General features: G+C 42.6%; 1 protein-coding gene across 2 annotated transcripts in view; it reads left to right on the top strand.

Annotated features, from left to right (window-relative positions):
* Positions 1-36: 36 nt before the first annotated feature.
* Positions 37-12,721, top strand: part of kdm5c (lysine demethylase 5C) — a 17,216-nt gene continuing 4,531 nt past the window's right edge. Inside the window, exons 1-19 of one of the 2 annotated variants that reach the window (XM_019254755.2) lie at positions 37-376; positions 1,903-2,050; positions 3,157-3,234; positions 3,345-3,467; positions 3,555-3,725; positions 3,892-4,026; positions 6,006-6,062; positions 8,627-8,750; positions 9,270-9,544; positions 9,697-9,855; positions 9,972-10,091; positions 10,225-10,383; positions 10,979-11,160; positions 11,312-11,474; positions 11,564-11,683; positions 11,776-11,970; positions 12,061-12,242; positions 12,348-12,472; positions 12,559-12,706. In XM_019254755.2, coding sequence (XP_019110300.1) covers positions 1,907-2,050; positions 3,157-3,234; positions 3,345-3,467; positions 3,555-3,725; positions 3,892-4,026; positions 6,006-6,062; positions 8,627-8,750; positions 9,270-9,544; positions 9,697-9,855; positions 9,972-10,091; positions 10,225-10,383; positions 10,979-11,160; positions 11,312-11,474; positions 11,564-11,683; positions 11,776-11,970; positions 12,061-12,242; positions 12,348-12,472; positions 12,559-12,706 — 2,660 coding nt within the window. In that variant the 5' untranslated portion in view covers positions 37-376; positions 1,903-1,906. The remainder of the gene's footprint in view (positions 377-1,902; positions 2,051-3,156; positions 3,235-3,344; positions 3,468-3,554; positions 3,726-3,891; positions 4,027-6,005; positions 6,063-8,626; positions 8,751-9,269; positions 9,545-9,696; positions 9,856-9,971; positions 10,092-10,224; positions 10,384-10,978; positions 11,161-11,311; positions 11,475-11,563; positions 11,684-11,775; positions 11,971-12,060; positions 12,243-12,347; positions 12,473-12,558; positions 12,707-12,721) is intronic. The other variant, XM_019254762.2, reaches the window with a different exon arrangement.

Here is a 12,721-nt window from a genome sequence, read left to right as displayed (position 1 = left end):
CGTGACGGACGTGGCGTGAAGATGAAGAGGTTGTGCTTCGGTCGTGAGAAAAAAAAAAAAAAAAAAAAAAAAAAGGCGTCTCGTCAAGAAAGATAGGATGGCCCTGAAGAGAGTGATGATGTCGGTCGGAAAAATTGATTGATAACGACATAATTCACAAAGTCTGAGGCTGTCGGTTACCGTCAAACGAACCTCTGCCGAGTTTATGGGAGTACCGAGTTTGAAAAATAACGGTCAACTTCGCGTAGGCTAAAGCCGACTTGGACCGAGCACAGCTGTGGCCAACGGTTGTAGCTAACCGCCAGTCACCACAACAACAGAGGAAGGAGAGCGGCCACCAGCCCTGATCGTACCCCGGGACATCGAGGTGTCTTCGGTCAGTATTAGAGGAGGAGGGAGGGGGGGGTGGAGATGCAGCGAGGCATTGTAGTAGTTTAAAGGGGACCAACAGATAAACTGCACACATACATGTTATGTTATATGACTTAACGTCGATTTTAGCTTCACTGCTGGGTTATTTATCGTTGGACTTTCCAACCCCGCAGTTACCGTGAGCTAACTAGTGCTGGTTAAAAACCCGTGGGAGGCGATGAGAGGACCGGGGCTTTGGAAAAAAAAAAAAAAGTGGAGGCCTCGATGCTAATGTTAGCGGCGTTATCGCCTCTCTGATAGCCCCGAACAATAGACACAAATGTCCCGGAGATGAGAAATGAATGACACCCAGGCCGTTCCCCGTTATAGATAATTACATTTAAAAATTTCTGTATTTCTTTGGTTTCTCTTGTTGTGGCTGTTTTTGTGCTTTAGTTCTCCCCAAGTTTAGGAGCTAGGAGCTAACAGTTGTCAGCTAACAGTTATATATGTATATGTGTGTGTGTGTGTTATTGAGTAATGTGAAGAAGATATCGATTATTTGGCGTCTGCTATCGAGTAATTGTTTCATTTATCTTGTTAAAAAGCTGATTAATCAATGTAGTCTCCAGCCTCCTCTGGCCAGTAGTGATGCCTTCATGGCCTTCCTATACCTTTAGGGTTCATGGCCTCCACGCCATTGTTTGTCTGAAGGCCCATGAAGAGTCAGATGCATGTCCCAGCATCAAGTGATGTTTATTTTAATATTTATTTATTTATTTAACAAGGAATGAGCCTGTAGAAATGTATAGACTCCCCCTTTTTATACACACAAATGTAGTAGTAGTAGCAGCAGTGTTTATTTCTCAAGTGCACAAACATCACTTTTGTTTCGAAATCATCTGCTCCTTGTTTATTACTACAAATGTTACAGCATCACTTAAAAAAAAAAAAAAAAAGTTTTGCCACCTTTTCCACACACACTGGGCCTTGTTGATTCACCAGAGCATGGCATTTGTTTTGTTGTGTCTCACGTTGGGGGAGGGGTCTTTAAACAAGGACTACTTTGAGGACCACACACAAAAAAAAAAAATCCTCACCCTGTGATTCCCCCATTTCTCATGTTTGTGACCTTTTTATTGTTGTGGCTTTCTGGGGGAAATTATAAACTATGTTACGTGCGCAGGAACTGACTGTTAAAGGCTGACAGTGTTGCAATGACGTGCTAGGCCAGGAAGTAGTAATTTAACAAAAGTAAACAAAGGCAGTCAACGTGAAGTAATCGTGTAGTATGCTTTTATTTTGTTGTGTCTGATACACTGGTCCGTTTTGCTCATTTGTGTCATTTTGTGACATAACTACAGATGTGTGTGTGTTATGTAAATGTCATTTCTCAAGGTTGAAAAAGTGTCGGTGTCATGTTTACACCACTCTGAATGTTCCCAGCGTAAATAGAGAGCAAACAAATATAATGTAAGCAACCGTAGAATTTGTAGCGTTGTTCATTAACATGTTTTTTTCCCCCCACATTGTCGATCTTCCTGTCGTCAGGGCAATGGAAGTGGAAGAGTTTGTACCTCCTCCGGAGTGTCCAGTATTCGAGCCGTCATGGGAGGAGTTTCAGGATCCCCTGGGCTACATCGCCAAGATACGTCCGATTGCAGAGAAGTCTGGAATCTGCAAAATTCGACCTCCACCAGTAAATATATTTGCCTATGCTTGGATCATGTTGAAGAAATGCTCCCCGAGTTCCTATGTGTAGCATGTATCGTACACCGGGTTAAACTAGGAAATACAAAGTCTAAAGTCTCATCATCTGAGAGGATGACATAGATTTATGTTTCTCATTATTTTGATTAGTCGGGCTGTCATCGAGTTAGCAGGCACATGCCATGACACTGATAATCTTGCATAACCAGTCAGACAAAGTTGGTTATCAAGTAGTTCTATCAACAGGAGGCGTTCCCAGTCCTCCTCCGTACGAGAATGAGTTATTTTTTAACATTAATTTGGTTCTTCGCATCATCAACCAAAAGACCAGCATGTTTAATTTCAGACGAGATGATTCATGATCATTTATTCCCATGGAAGTTTGTGTTGCTGCTATAGACAAAAATCATGATTTAGCATATTGACACAAAATAAGCCATTAAACATAAAAGCTGCTATAGGAAGTAATTTTCTTTTCACGTTCAACTCCAAAACAAGATTTACACTTATGTTAAGTTGCATTCATGCACCATAAATTACATTTTGTGCTTCTCTCATGAACACTATAATTATATAACGTCTGTAACAACTGCTATAGAGCAGTACACTACATTGTTCCCTGACAGAATAAAAGATTTTAACAGATGTAAAGCTGTTTTCGCAGCAGAGGACAGAGAGGAATTCTGCAGGAACACTGCTAATCAAGTAAATGTAAATTAAAGGCTTTCTCGGCCAGTCATCTTAAGGGCGTTGTGGACTTAATCATACAGTTACGCATAAAGTCGTTGCTCTGCTAAATGTTAGTCCCCGTACTGACAGCGCAGTATTGTTTCTATAACAAGATTTTGGTGGAATTATAAATCCGTGTCCTTTGTGGTTAATGTTGAGCCAAGTTCTTGAGCCTGAAAGCCGGAGTTAAACTGGGGTTAAGCCTAAACTAAGCCCATTGTCTCATTAATCTCTCATTTCCACGTCAATTTGTTGCTTTTAGTAAGTTCCTTGAATGATCGAGGTCAGAATTAAAGCAGAAATTACACATTTTTGTTTGAGCATCCAGGCTTACATGTTTAATTGTATGTCTTTGCTCCTAAATAGGACTGGCAACCGCCGTTTTCAGTGGAGCTGGATAGCTTCCGCTTCACACCCCGCATCCAGAGGCTTAATGAGTTGGAGGTGAGTTATTTTTTTCCCTTTTTAAAGTTGCACATTGTAGACAGAAATTGAAGTTGTTTGTGGAACTGGCTGTAGTAATCGTGGTGGTGCCTCCTGCATCTCGTTTTTAGGCGGAGACCAGAGTGAAGCTTAATTATTTGGACCGCATCGCCAGGTTTTGGGAGATCCAGGCATCGTCCTTGAAAATCCCACACATTGAAAGGCGCATCCTCGATCTGTTTAGCCTCTCAAAGGTAGATATTGATTGAATTTTGGGTGCATGATTGTTATTCCATATCTATGATTTGTTGAAATTCTCAAAAACTGCTTCCCTGTCCCAGATTGTGACGGACGAAGGAGGTTTTGAGATGGTCTGTAAGGAACGGCGCTGGGCTCGCGTGGCCCAAAGACTTGGCTATCCTCCAGGCAAAAACATCGGCTCTCTGCTGCGCTCGCACTACGAGAGGATCGTCTACCCTTTCGAAATGTTCCAGTCTGGTGCCAGCCTGCCGGTATCTCTAAACATTCTTCTCTCTCCATTTTGTGTTACCAGAGGTGACGAGTTAATAGTTAGACGAGAAGCTGTGATGTGTTGTACACATTCTTTTAAGCTAGAATCAAAAGGCTGGGTATGTTTTAATGTACGCTCTCTCTTTCTCTCTCTCTCTCTCTCTGTAGCATTGCAAGCCAAAGCATTATGATGGTGAGGATGTGGATAAAGAGTACAAGCCCCACTCCATCCCCCTGCGACAGTCCGTGCAGCCCTCCAAAACTAGCAGTTACGGACGCAGAGCGAACCGCTGCCAGCCTGACGTGAGTGCGAGTACCTGTTTTTACCTGTTACTCAATAAATCTGCATACCTCTGTGAGCAGTAATGACAGAATGTAACATTTTTTGTGAATGAACCTCAAAACCAATCCCGAAGAATGATTTAATTATCATATTAGCCACTTTTCAAGACCACAAAAATGTCATGGGTTTTGTGCAGCTGATGGAGGAGGAAGTTGTTTCAGCTGTGACGCCTTTATTAAAGGTGTGACTTTCAGTCTGCAAATGAATGGCTGCCAGGAACTGAAGCTATTCTGATCAGAGGGTTTCTCACAGGACCTAAACCGCAGATTACAGACCTTGTAACGAGTGATATAACTGTATCTGATGTCTCAAGTTTATCTTAACATACGTTGGTGTTCCACTAATAAATGTGCAAACTACAGTGTGTTTTTATGTTGTGATTGAGAAAAGAAAAATGCAGCTTTCTTTCAGGACTTTAAACCCGAGTAGGTATATATTTGCTATTTGATGAATCGTAGATCGTCTTATAATGTTTGTTACCGTTTAATCGTTCACCATCGACTGCCTGCTGATCAGCCCAATGAATGAAAACGGCCGAGCTTCCATCATTAAAGGCTAACCGAAAAGGCCAAGCCAACAATCTACTCCAGTGGTTGTTGGACGAGGCTCCAGTGTGCTCTAGTGTGTACCATGCTGTCATATTATTAACAGTTTTTCTGTGCTTATCCATGTGACCCTGTGCATCGGTTACACCGTACTATCTGGAAGATGTGATAAAGCACTCAGAGCGCATCCCAGCTTGCTTACCCCTCCATCTCACTTCTCACTCTGCTGTGCCATAACGCTGCTTTTTTCTTTTTTGCTTCCTGCTCCATGGCTTAATTTTGTTCTCTGCTTTTTTTTTTGTTTCTTCCACTTTCTTTTCATTTCACAAGCCACATTAATGTTATCAAAAACACAGCACAACTCCTGGACCAGTCTGCATTCTGTTATCTCATGCTCGGTACATGCAAGCTTTAATGACGCTTCATTTTCTACCCCAAACATCCTCCTGGTTGGAAGCGACCTATCTCTCATACTTAGAGTACATCGACAGTAGATTTTCATTTATTATGCTCGAGTACATCTCTTTTTATTTTGCGTATTTAGTTACATACTGATTTAATAAGGATAAAACAAAGTTTAATGGAGGTTTTTAGATATTTCATCAGATGATTGCTGCAATAACTGATTCTTAGAGAATTATAAGCAGTAAACTTTTTAATGAAACACAGTCCTTTTTGGTATTGCTTCATTTTTTTGGGCAGTATCTTGAGGTTTGAGAACAGTTAAGCACATTGTTGAGCTTTCTGCATGGTATTGTGTTTCATAGCCACTTAAAGTATCCAACTGAAGATCCAGTAGATTCGTTATTTTATCATTTGCCACTTGCTGGACTTCATTATTCTTAAGTATGCCAGTTAACGTGCATGATGACAGAGCTGTCGACACACAATTCCCATACCCAAACACCTTCCCGAACCCATTTCTGTTTGGTGCCAAAGCTGCCCCATTGAGGATAAATCATGTCGGTGCTAAATCACCTGTCAGATGTTGGCAGCAGCTCGTAAGGTCAGAGTTGGGATAACTGTCTCAGGTAGTATGCGAATATATCTTAAGCTTTTATTAAAAAGAGAAGTTCATCCAACATACGGGTCTATAAGACTAAAAAAACTGAACAGGACAGACCTTAAATGATGCAGCCCTTACTCAAGCATGACTTGATGTGCAGATAATGCAAAAAAAAAACTTGAATTAATCTTGAATTTGAACAAAATTTCCTGTTGGACCTTTATCGGTCCTCCATCAGATGTGACCCATGTCTAATAATGTGTCCAGTGATATTTTTCCTACAACTACTGGCTCTGTTCTTTCCACACTCTCTCCCCCCCTTCCTCTCTCATCTTCTTTTTTTCCTCTTGTCTTAGTTTATTGTTGCTGTTATTGTCTCCCTTTGCAGGGTCCAGAGGATCTGGCCCCCCATCCTCTCACCACTGGCTCTCAACTCATCTCTGCGGTACTGCCTCTTGAGCATATGAGCTCACCCTCTGCCCCCCCTGCTCTCCTTCCGCCTCTTTTCTTAGACCACCTCACCCTTTCTGAAGTTGTCTAGATGTTTTTTATTTTGTTTTTTAATTTTAACTAACCACTAAAACATTTTCATTAACATGCATTCATGCGCCTCGAGTTTCTCAATGTAGGGGTGGCAACCCATAATAGGGTCACATGACTGCTATGGACATGTTGCCTTTTAAAAACAAACAATAATAGTTGATCCATGTTAGTCAAATCAATATTTTTAATTTCTAGACCAGACAGAGAGAGGAAGCGTTCCCGAGGCAGTTTCTTCTATTTTTATTTAAGCTGTTTGTCCTTCATGAACACGCTCAAGGACTTTTATTAAAATTGAGACCACATAGTCTCATGTGTTCAGAGGTGCTTTGGGCGTTGTCAGTGTATTTTTAGGGATTATATCACAGTTTTTTTTTTTTTTTTTTTTTTTTTTAAAAGCTTGATGTCTAGAATTTTTGAATATATGCAAATTTGGATCTCAGTGCCAGTTTTGTTATGAACTAATGTTTCATATCTCCTAAATGGCACAGTTCACCGTAAGCTCTCGAAGAATCTTTCATTTTTTTAAAAACACACTTTTCCAGTCGAGTTGTTGGGCGTTCTCTCTTTCACCCATGCTCGTTCTCTTGGTCGTACTTGGCTTGAGATGCTTTTCCGCAGCGCTGTCTGTGTGCCTTTTGCCTTGCTGTCCGCTCGCTACAACAGCTAACATGCGATCCCCTTTGAGTGCAGTCACACAGAACAACCTAGTCTTATTGGGTTTCACTTACAGAGCACCGTAGTCTGATGATTGGCAGGAAAATATTGGAGTCTTAGAGAAGCAATTACTCTGTTCGCATACCTAATTGTTGGCCTTTAAGTCTCGTTCGAGGCCAAACCATAGTTTGAATTCCACCCGAATGTTAAGCTCCTCTGATCTGCTTTGTTGTCTCCTGCTTTCAATCCCCATCCCACATCACAGAGTCCTTTGGTCAACAAAGAAAGTCTGGGTGCCAGGAAAAAGTGGGCCTGTTTTTATGTATGCATAAAATATAGAACAATGTGTGAGCAGCCAGTGTTATATCTGCACAACTGTGAAAGGAGTGTGAAATGTGTAGAAAGCTTCTCCAGTCACTCTCTCTGGAATAAAGTCTTCAGTGGAGTCTTTTTTTGGCGTTGTGTCTGTTCAGGTTTCACAGTGTGAATGGCACAAACAATGCTGTCATGACATGTTTATGTTAATTGTCTTGTTGTGGGAATACAGGTTTGCGTTCTGACTGCCAATTTCTTTGTGCATACCTGAGGGGAGAGTGTGTTCGAGTCAAGTTTTCAGGATGAAAGATGAGGACTAAACTGCCACTCTGAAAGTCTTTTAAATGGATGTTTAGGGAATTCTGACTTGGAACTAGGAATTTTTTGAAGTCCTGTCTTTATGTGCTTTTTTTTAGATTTGCTTCTGCCTACATTGCTGAATGACATGTGTGTACTGTTTGCGATCATATGGCAGATTGGAACTAAGAGCTGAAAGTATAGCCAAACGTCTGATGTTGATAGTAAAGTAAGCGCTGCACAAAAATAATTCAATGTGAGGGAGGAAGTCTGCAACATTACGTCTCATTCATTTTGTCTTTTACCAGTTTTTGACAGAGCAGATCACTTCAAACAGACTTTCATCTCATAACATCCAAAAAGCTCCCTGCTACAAGAAGACAACCGTAGTTCACTGTAAACCAGACCCTCTTGGTATAAGCTCAGAATCCGGCTACCGTAATAGAAAGCGAAAAGAGAAAATTGGATAATGATCTTTTAAGCATGGCGTCGAGAATCCAGCAGTGTCAGAGCAAAGTCGAGACGCCTTCAGAAGTGCTCAAGTTAGCAGTTTTTTTTTAAAGATTTGAGTTCAAGATTGCTTTAAAACTGCATGTCTAAAATGAGGAAGCTGCTTGTTTGCTCGTGTCTGCGGGGAAGTGACAGCAGATCAGCCTCTGCATTCTGTCGTGGGAGCAGCCAGGGATGCCAGGAGCACAAAACAAAAAACACTGCAATAGTGAAGAACCTGAAACAATAAGAAAACAGTAGATACTGAACTTGTGCATAGGATGGCTGGTATATTTTTCTCTATTTTACCAAACAGAACTCTAAAATAGCTTCTTCAGTTATGACAAATCTAACCTTTCTTTTCGTTTTCTTATCACAATAATACTCTAAGAACATCAACCAAAGGTTGAATAAGAACTGAATAATAACTAACAGATCTAGATGCTACTCTTCACTGTATGGTTGCAAATGTTGCTGATCGTGTGGTCTGGTGGCGGGTCTTTAATCTTTAAGTTTTCGCTGTGACGTAGGCTAACTCTTCCTTACTTTCTAACCAAGCATAATCCCTTCTCGTGATGCATTGCTATGCTCTCATGTTTTTACTGTTTGTTCTGCATTTGGCCTAGACCCTTGCTTTGCTCTGTGTGCTTTTGAGGGGAGTGCGTGTTATCTGTCTATGCCTTCATGACGGAAATGTGGTTTTATCTACAGCCTGAACCCACAGAGGAAGATATTGAGAAGAACCCAGAGCTGAAGAAGCTTCAGATCTATGGCGCCGGACCTAAGATGATGGGACTTGGACTGGTGGCGAGGGACAAAGGCATCAGGAAGAAAGGTAAGTGCTATGACCACAACGTTCTCAGGCACATAGAGTTAAACCTATGAGGTCATTAACGCCTGGAAATAATAATAACCATAAATAAATATGGTTAAACATGGTTTCCATGACATCACCCATAGATTTTCTAAAGAGCCGTTGTGAAGCCGTGGTGGCTCTGGCTGTTACCATCTTGGCAGTCCTGATTCCTCTGGTTCCTGGCAAAGATGTGGAGTGTGGGTGCAGCTAAGGCGAGCCAAATTAAGCCTCGTTGCTCAGACCAGTAACCTGTGATGCCACCCACCTGTCAATCAAAGTGCCCCCGCTCTTAATTATACATAACTTTTAAACTTAACTTTAAAACTGTTTTTATTCCAGGCGGTTTATTCTGCTGGAAATTGACTCATTATGTAGCCATTCGAGAAACAGCAGCCATGGAGGTCGCTTTTTGTTAGAAACCTGGAAATTTGCGGCAGTCAATCTACACAATTGCTTTGATTTAGCTGACCTTAACTGATAAATGCTCTTCTTTTTTAGATGAGCTGCCTCAGACGGTCACAGTCAAGGAGAGCGTTTCTCCTGCTCCTGCTGACGCCTCCGTCAAAGCAGAGCCACTGGAGTCTCAAGAGAGGCAGAGTGACGGGAGCGCGTCTAACCCTCAGCCGCCTCCCCCGAGCGTCACAGTTAAGACAGAAGTGAAGAAAGAAGTGGAGGCGGGCGTGAAAGGGAATGACGAGGAGGAAGATGATACAGAGGGACCATGTACCAAAATGACCATGAGGCTTAGACGCAATATCAACAACCCGCAGTGTGTAAGTAGACTGAAAGATGTTGATATATAACTACTGATTAGACAGCGCTGTAAACACAAAGCATTGTACTCTTTAATACCTATGAGAGATATTCATCTGGCTCCACGCTGTGTAGTCAATGTGTTGTGCTGTTTGTTCTCACTTTTTCAAAGGTGGATTCGTTTGTGTGTCGGATGTGCGGTCGGGGAGATGACGACGACAAACTCTTGCTGTGTGATGGCTGCGACGATAACTATCACACCTACTGTCTACTACCCCCACTCACTGATCCTCCTAAAGGAAACTGGCGATGCCCAAAGTGTGTGGCAGAGGTAGATGAAAATATTTTACTCGTTTGTGTCTGTAATACTCTATGGCATGTTTTGTTTGCCGGGTTTCTTCTAACCCACGAGACTAATCTTTGTTTTGATGTTCTCACTTTCTTCAGGAGTGTAAGAAACCTGCAGAAGCATTCGGCTTCGAGCAGGCTACACGCGAGTATAATCTGCAGAGTTTTGGGGAGATGGCGGATACCTTCAAGGCAGATTACTTCAACATGCCTGTCCATGTAAGCGCAGCCGCACAAGATATCACCCATTCACTGAGTAGTGAAGCATGACCGTGCCCTGACAGGTGATTATGTCAGAGACTAATCTGCAGCCTGTGTGCTGTTGTTGTTGTTGTTGTTGTTGTTGGTGTAGATGGTTCCCACTGAGCTCGTGGAGAGAGAGTTCTGGAGGTTAGTGAGTAGCATCGAGGAAGACGTGACCGTCGAGTACGGGGCGGACATACACTCCAAAGAGTTTGGCAGTGGCTTCCCAATGAACAATGGCAAGAGGAAGCTCACGAAGGAAGAGGAGGTATGCACATTGTTATTTTCTTTTGTAACCTCAGTGGTATTTATGAAATCTTTGCTTGAATAGTTATCAAGGTTAACTAACTGCGGCATCCTGCTTGAGGTTACATGTTGAAAAAAAATCTACCAGCAGTACATTTTTAATACAGTGCAGAAGACCAATGTGTTGTTATAACTGTAACCATTGCAGTATGAGTGCACTCTTCAAACTAATCCCATCTCAAATGAGCGATGCTCCTTTTTAAAAGTAGCATTGCATTAATAGAAACTTTAACTGCACAGTTTTGGTTACAGCCCTAAAGGTAGATGAGACAATCATGAGTTTGATACCTGTCCTATTGTTGTCTGGTTGTTTTGGGGATTAGTACGCATTAAAAGATTTATGATAAATGAGCCTAAATTAACCTGGATTGATTTTTAAAAAAAACCCTCAAATCTAAACAAATCCAGAAATTCACTTCAGAATGAACGTGATCCATATCAGCAAACTCCACTAGGCCGCTCTGTGGTTAAGTAAAATACATGATCGTGTTTCAAACCTTTGCATAATTGTAGTGTAGTGTTTATTCTCAGTGCACACTGTTTTCTTTGTCGGGCAGGAATATGCCCGCAGTGGCTGGAACTTGAACGTGATGCCCGTGCTGGAGCAGTCCCTCCTGTGCCACATTAACGGAGACATCTCCGGCATGAAGGTGCCCTGGCTTTACGTAGGCATGGTGTTCTCAGCTTTCTGCTGGCACATCGAGGATCACTGGAGCTACTCCATCAACTACCTGCACTGGTACAGAATGCTTTTTGTGCATTGTTGTAGCTTCGCCGTCACATCGGAGCGATTAAACAATCGCAGCGATTTAAGGCAGAGAATATGATAATGTCACATGAAACGGTGTTATGAGCAAATGAATGTAACCTCTCTGTTCTGTCATCTCCAGGGGTGAACCCAAGACTTGGTATGGCGTTCCCTCTGTGGCAGCTGAGCGGCTTGAGGAGGTGATGAAGAAGCTGACGCCAGAGCTGTTTGAGTATCAGCCTGACCTCCTTCACCAGCTGGTCACCATCATGAACCCCAACATCCTCATGTCTCATGGTGTGCCGGTAAGTCTCACATGAACACACAGGTACACGGTTTACATGTGGTTGTTGAGAAGTTCCCTTTGAATGAGCTCTGTGTTTCTGATCGGCAGGTCGTTCGTACCAACCAGTGCGCTGGAGAGTTCGTCATCACCTTCCCCAGAGCCTACCACAGCGGCTTCAATCAGGGATATAACTTTGCTGAGGCGGTTAACTTCTGCACTGCAGACTGGGTATGTTTTGTTTACACTGTCTGTCATATGTCACTTCACATCATTCACAGTACCACACGCTCAACTTCACTCCCCCTCTCTCTCACTCTCAGCTGCCTGCCGGCCGTTCCTGTATTGAGCACTACCGGCGTCTAAGGAGGTATTGTGTGTTCTCCCACGAGGAGCTCACCTGTAAAATGGCGGCCAGCCCAGAGAAACTGGACCTCAACCTGGCTGCTGCGACACACCGGGAAATGTTCATCTTTGTTCAGGAGGAGAGGAAGTTACGGAAGAGTCTGATGGAAAGGGTGAGACTCAACAGACTGTTTCTGTTTGCACTTAATAATAATATAAATGATTGTTTTAATCTAATTAAATCTGCGTGTTTTTACCTGCAGGGCATTACTGAAGCAGAGCGCGAGGCGTTTGAGCTGCTGCCTGACGACGAGAGACAGTGCGATAAGTGCAAGACGACATGCTTCCTCTCTGCGCTGGCTTGTTCGAACTGTCCCGAGCGTCTGGTGTGTCTCTATCACACTCAGGATCTGTGCAACTGCCCCACTGAAAAACTCTACCTCAGGTATGAATCGCTAATGTAGCTGTGAGTGTGAACCACGATACACTGAGTGACAACAGTCATTGTTATATTTCTTGCTGATTTTTCTGTTCTCCCTTCACTTCACAGGTACAGATATACCCTGGATGAGTTGTTAGCCATGTTACACCGATTAAAGGTTCGGTCCGAGTCCTTCGATTCCTGGGCCAACAGAGTGAAAGAGGCACTTGAGCAGGAAGAGGGTAACAAGATAGGTGAGAAATCGACATAAGTGAAACATTTACCAACAGAGAAGTATCTTAAAAGGATCTAACAACACCGAATGGTTATTAAATTTCAGGAATTGATGACCTGGAGTTGCTGAAGATGGAAGCAGCAGACAAAAAGTTCCCCGACAACGAACTTCTGCGGAAGCTCAACACTGTTCTCAAAGACATTGAACACTGCAAAAAGACAAGCACTGAACTCCTCAGTGACTCACAGAAGAGGTATGATGGAAAACA

Source organism: Larimichthys crocea, chromosome XV (genome assembly GCF_000972845.2).
Source record: "Larimichthys crocea isolate SSNF chromosome XV, L_crocea_2.0, whole genome shotgun sequence".
NCBI classification, from domain to species: Eukaryota; Metazoa; Chordata; class Actinopteri; family Sciaenidae; genus Larimichthys; species Larimichthys crocea.
This window is presented reverse-complemented; position numbering and strand designations above follow the sequence as displayed.